General features: G+C 39.5%; 1 protein-coding gene across 1 annotated transcript in view; it reads right to left on the reverse strand.

Annotated features, from left to right (window-relative positions):
* Positions 1-752: 752 nt before the first annotated feature.
* The window catches only part of Figla (folliculogenesis specific bHLH transcription factor), a 5,890-nt gene continuing 2,416 nt past the window's right edge, over positions 753-4,226 (reverse strand). Inside the window, exons 2-3 of the mRNA XM_013022469.1 lie at positions 2,391-2,543; positions 753-896 (exon numbers count right to left, since the gene is read on the reverse strand). Of these exons, the coding sequence (XP_012877923.1) occupies positions 753-896; positions 2,391-2,543 (297 nt within the window). The remainder of the gene's footprint in view (positions 897-2,390; positions 2,544-4,226) is intronic.

Genomic DNA, 4,226 nt, shown 5'->3' on the forward strand with positions numbered 1-4,226 from the left:
CAGATTTGAGAAAATAATGTGTCTAGGAAATAAAACTCTCAAAGTATATATTTGTTCTTTGTTCGGCCTAAGAATCAGCACACTCTTCTAATTAACAAATTTTGTTAGCTACAAAGACCAAAAAGTGATGGGCACAGTGATGTACACCTATAATCCTAGTATTTGGGAAGATTAAGGCTGGAGAAAAATTCCAGTGAGAACTTTTCTATTGTTATAGAAAACATTAGTTCTCACTTTAAATTGGTAAGTGGCCAACCACATAATAATTTTCCAAACTATCAGGCTTACTTCCCATGTAGGTCCATTCCCAAATTATCTTGGTTTAATCCTGTCTGAGTATGGAAAATGCCACACTAGTGGTAGAGGAGCTATCCAAAATTTGATCATATATATATATATATATATATATATATGTGTGTGTGTGTGTGTGTGTGTATGTATGTATGTATATATGTATGTCAGTTGTGGCACTTGAATTGAGCCTGGGCACTGTCCCTCAGCTCTTCAGCTCAAGGCTAGCGCTCTACCACTTGAGCCACAGCATCACTTCTGGCTTTTTCTGCTTATGTGGTGCTGAGGAATTGAACCCAGGCCTCATGCATGCAAGGCAAGCACTTTACCACTGAGCCACCTTCCCAGCCCCTGATCATATATATTTTTAGCCTTTTGACATCTACATAGCTATATAAGAAGGAATCCTTTACCAGATTTATTAACCAGGGAAATAACTTATAGTCACCGTGCAAGCCAGCTCACCACGGCCAGGGCCCTTCCTCTTCACTCTTCAAGACAATGGCATTGCTGGTATGTTGGCTATTTCTTGACAGCTCTATAGCCAAGGACATATGTGGATCAGAAGTTTTGTTGCTGTGGTTCTGCATATCTGGGTCCTGTTTCTAGAAACCATATTTTAAAAAATTGTCAGGCAATATAGCATGTCAAACTTTACAAAGCTTTAAATCAATCTATTTCAAACTTTTAACAAGGCTTTATTTAAGTCATCAGAGCCATGCAGACAAGTTCTCAAGTATTGTTTCATGAACTTAATTTTGTTCTTCTATAACATCAGTATGTTGGGCAATGAACAACTGAATTTAAAATACTATGGCATGAAAAAAATAATGTATTTTATAATGAGTGCCTTAAAGAATGCAGCCCTTCCATTATACAAGACACAAAGTGAAAACAAAGATAGCACCTAGGCACGTCCAAACTACGACCATGCCACAACCCAACCATCCAATGGGGCCAATAGAACAGCTTATTCCTGCCACTATAGAATGTTTTCTAAGTCACCTGAGATGAACAGAATGCAAGGATGAAGGAAGAGACTATACTATACACACATTTCTAGAATGTTTATGTTTCTCTTCTCTTTTCCACCTAATTGTGATCACATTGCTGCCTTAAAAAGATTTTTCACAGTAAACTCAGGCCGAGTTCAATTTTGATCCTTCTTTAATTTTCAAAGTAGGTTGAATGGACTTGAAGTTTACCACTTCCCTCAATAATGCATCTTTGACCACCCATTTGTCCACCTTTCAAATGCTGGACCTGTTTGCCTTCACATCTTGGCCTTCTTTAGTCTTCTACTTCCCTCCATGTTTCTTAGGTGTCTGTCCTCCTCAATGTTATGACTCCATCTTCTCCCTTGACCTTGCGTCTCTAATAAATCCCTCCTGCTAATGCTATATAGGGCTTGTTTGAAGGTCTGATCTCTTCATATTTTATGGCCCCTAATGGCAGGTTTATTTTCAGCCCTTCAGTGTTTGCCTCTTGGCAAACAAGCCCACAAATCCAGTCTACAACCTCTATGGCCTACTGGACACTTCTACACCAACCTAGATAATAGGGATGATGGCATTATAGAACTTCACATTTGTATCATCCCATTGAATAATATAAAACTCTTTTCTGAGTCCTGTCTGGTGGATGATCTGCTCACAGGAAAAATCTGCCACAAGGTGCTTCTATGGAAACTTATGTCCTAATCTTGCGTCTCATTAAAGATTCAACAATTAGCAATGAGGTGCCCTGAAAAGTGAAGGAAGTAGACTTGGCTAGCTCATCAGGATCTGAGTTCTAATCTCAGTCCTATCAGGGCTTCTTAGCTATGTGGTCCTATATTTCGATTTCCTCCTTTATCAAGTGGGAATCATAAAAAGTTAAGGTGACTGTTTTTCATTCATTTTGTTTTGTTTTGCAGTACTGGAGTTTGAACTCAGGGCTTTGTATTTACTATGCAGGTGCTCTTCTACTTTTGCAAGTCCCCATCACTCAGGATGATAAATTACCTGGGAAGTACATGTAAATTATGTGGCATGCCATCTATACATAGAAAGGGCTCAATAAATGGTGGCTACCCTTGTTCCAAATTCTGAAACCTTTACCTCCGAGTCTTTGGCTCTATCCAAAACATCACTGAGAACTCGTATATATTCAGTTGCACCCTTAAGGATATCAACTTTACTAGGCTTCCTGTTTTGGGGAAGAAATGGCACCAGGGCTTTCAGCTTGGCAAAACCATGGTTGAGGTTTTTTATCTAGAAAACAAAAAGTCACAGTCACATAGAGAACAGCTAACTTGTATAGACATTCCTCAAAGCCACAAGAGGGGGTTAGGAGGGATGAACTCCAGCATTCTGGGAAGTGAATCTAAGCTGGCACAGGCCAAAGAGTCACATTTCCTCTACAATAAGGTTCATTGCAAGGGTAGTGAAGGGATGCCCTCAGGTACACAGGTACACAGGCTGGAAGATGTGTCTGTCTATGCTGACTTCATTCTTCCTCCACTGATAACATACTCACTGTTCTATCCTTTAGAAGCAAGAGTAGTAGGGACTAAAAGTTACCATTAACTACACTGCCCCACCATTTATTAACTTTACAAAAGTGTGTGAGATATTTCTTGCTAAGCTTTGCTCATCTGCAAAGTGGAAAACCCCTACCCTCTATCTTCTGGGGTAGTGGCAATTATGTGACATAATGTACACACAAAATGCCTCACTCGGATCTGGAACATTTAAAAATCCTCAACAGGTGGTACTGCTTCTGATAAGTACAATGTACCAATACTGATCTACTGAACCACTGCAACCTCAACTCAACCTTTTGCCCAATGAGGTAATGATACAGAGCCAAGTATGAGAGGCTGCCATGTTAATGCTTGTTCTACAGAGTCTAGTACTCCAGCACTGAAGCCAGACCTCTTATCATCATCTCCTATAGGACTCAGGCCTGGGAGAGCAGGTTCCTACTCCACCATAAAGCCAAAATATACCATAATGCCAATAAATATACTCAATAAAATTAACAGCTTCTCCTATCGTGGACCAAGCAGGCAGTGAATATAGCTAATTCACAAAAGAACTCAATGACCAGAAAAGAGTTGGAAGATTAAACTTCAACAAATCAAAATACAATCTAAAATTAGATACCATTTTTCATGTGCCAGGATGGCAACATTTTTATCATATCCAGCATCAGAAATAGCTTCAAAGAGAGAGACCATTCTTGTATTTTATAATGGGGATAGAAGTTACAAACTATTTTAGAAATCAACTGGACAGAGCTGGGAAGGTGGCTCAGTGGTAGAGCTCTTGCCTTGCATGCCAGAGGCCCTGGGTTCGATTCCTCAGCACCACATAAGCAAAAAGAAAAAAGCCGGAAGTGGCGCTGTGGCTCAAGTGGTAGAGCGCTAGCCTTGAGCTGAAGAGCTGAGGGACAGCGCCCAGGCCCAGAGTTCAGGCCCCATGACCGGACCAAAAAAAAAAGAAAAGAAATCAACTGGATAATTTGTATCAAAAATCATAAGCTGGACCTGGCATTACATGCTTTTAGTAATGGCCTGCTTATGAGTCTAACTACTTGAGAGGTAAAGAGGATCTTATGTTGAATTCAAATCTCTTTGTACAGCTACTAAAATAGGGGATCTCAGTCCAAGGACAGCCTAGGTAAAAGTTCAACACCCTATCTGAAAACGAATTGAAAAGCAGAAGGACTAGTAGTAGAGTTTAGCCTACTTGGAAAGCTCAAGGCTGGGAGAATTCAATTCCAGTACTGAAAACAAAAACATGAAATTGTAATGTCTAGTAATTCTAATATTTTATTCTTATTTTAAGGCAATTGTCACACGTACAAATTTGTATAACAGCAAAAAACTACAAACATCACACTTTCCTAATGATAGGGGAATACAATAACATGGTCCACTTATATTAAAAACT

Source organism: Dipodomys ordii, unplaced genomic scaffold, assembly GCF_000151885.1.
Source record: "Dipodomys ordii isolate 6190 unplaced genomic scaffold, Dord_2.0 Scaffold63, whole genome shotgun sequence".
NCBI lineage: Eukaryota > Metazoa > Chordata > Mammalia > Rodentia > Heteromyidae > Dipodomys > Dipodomys ordii.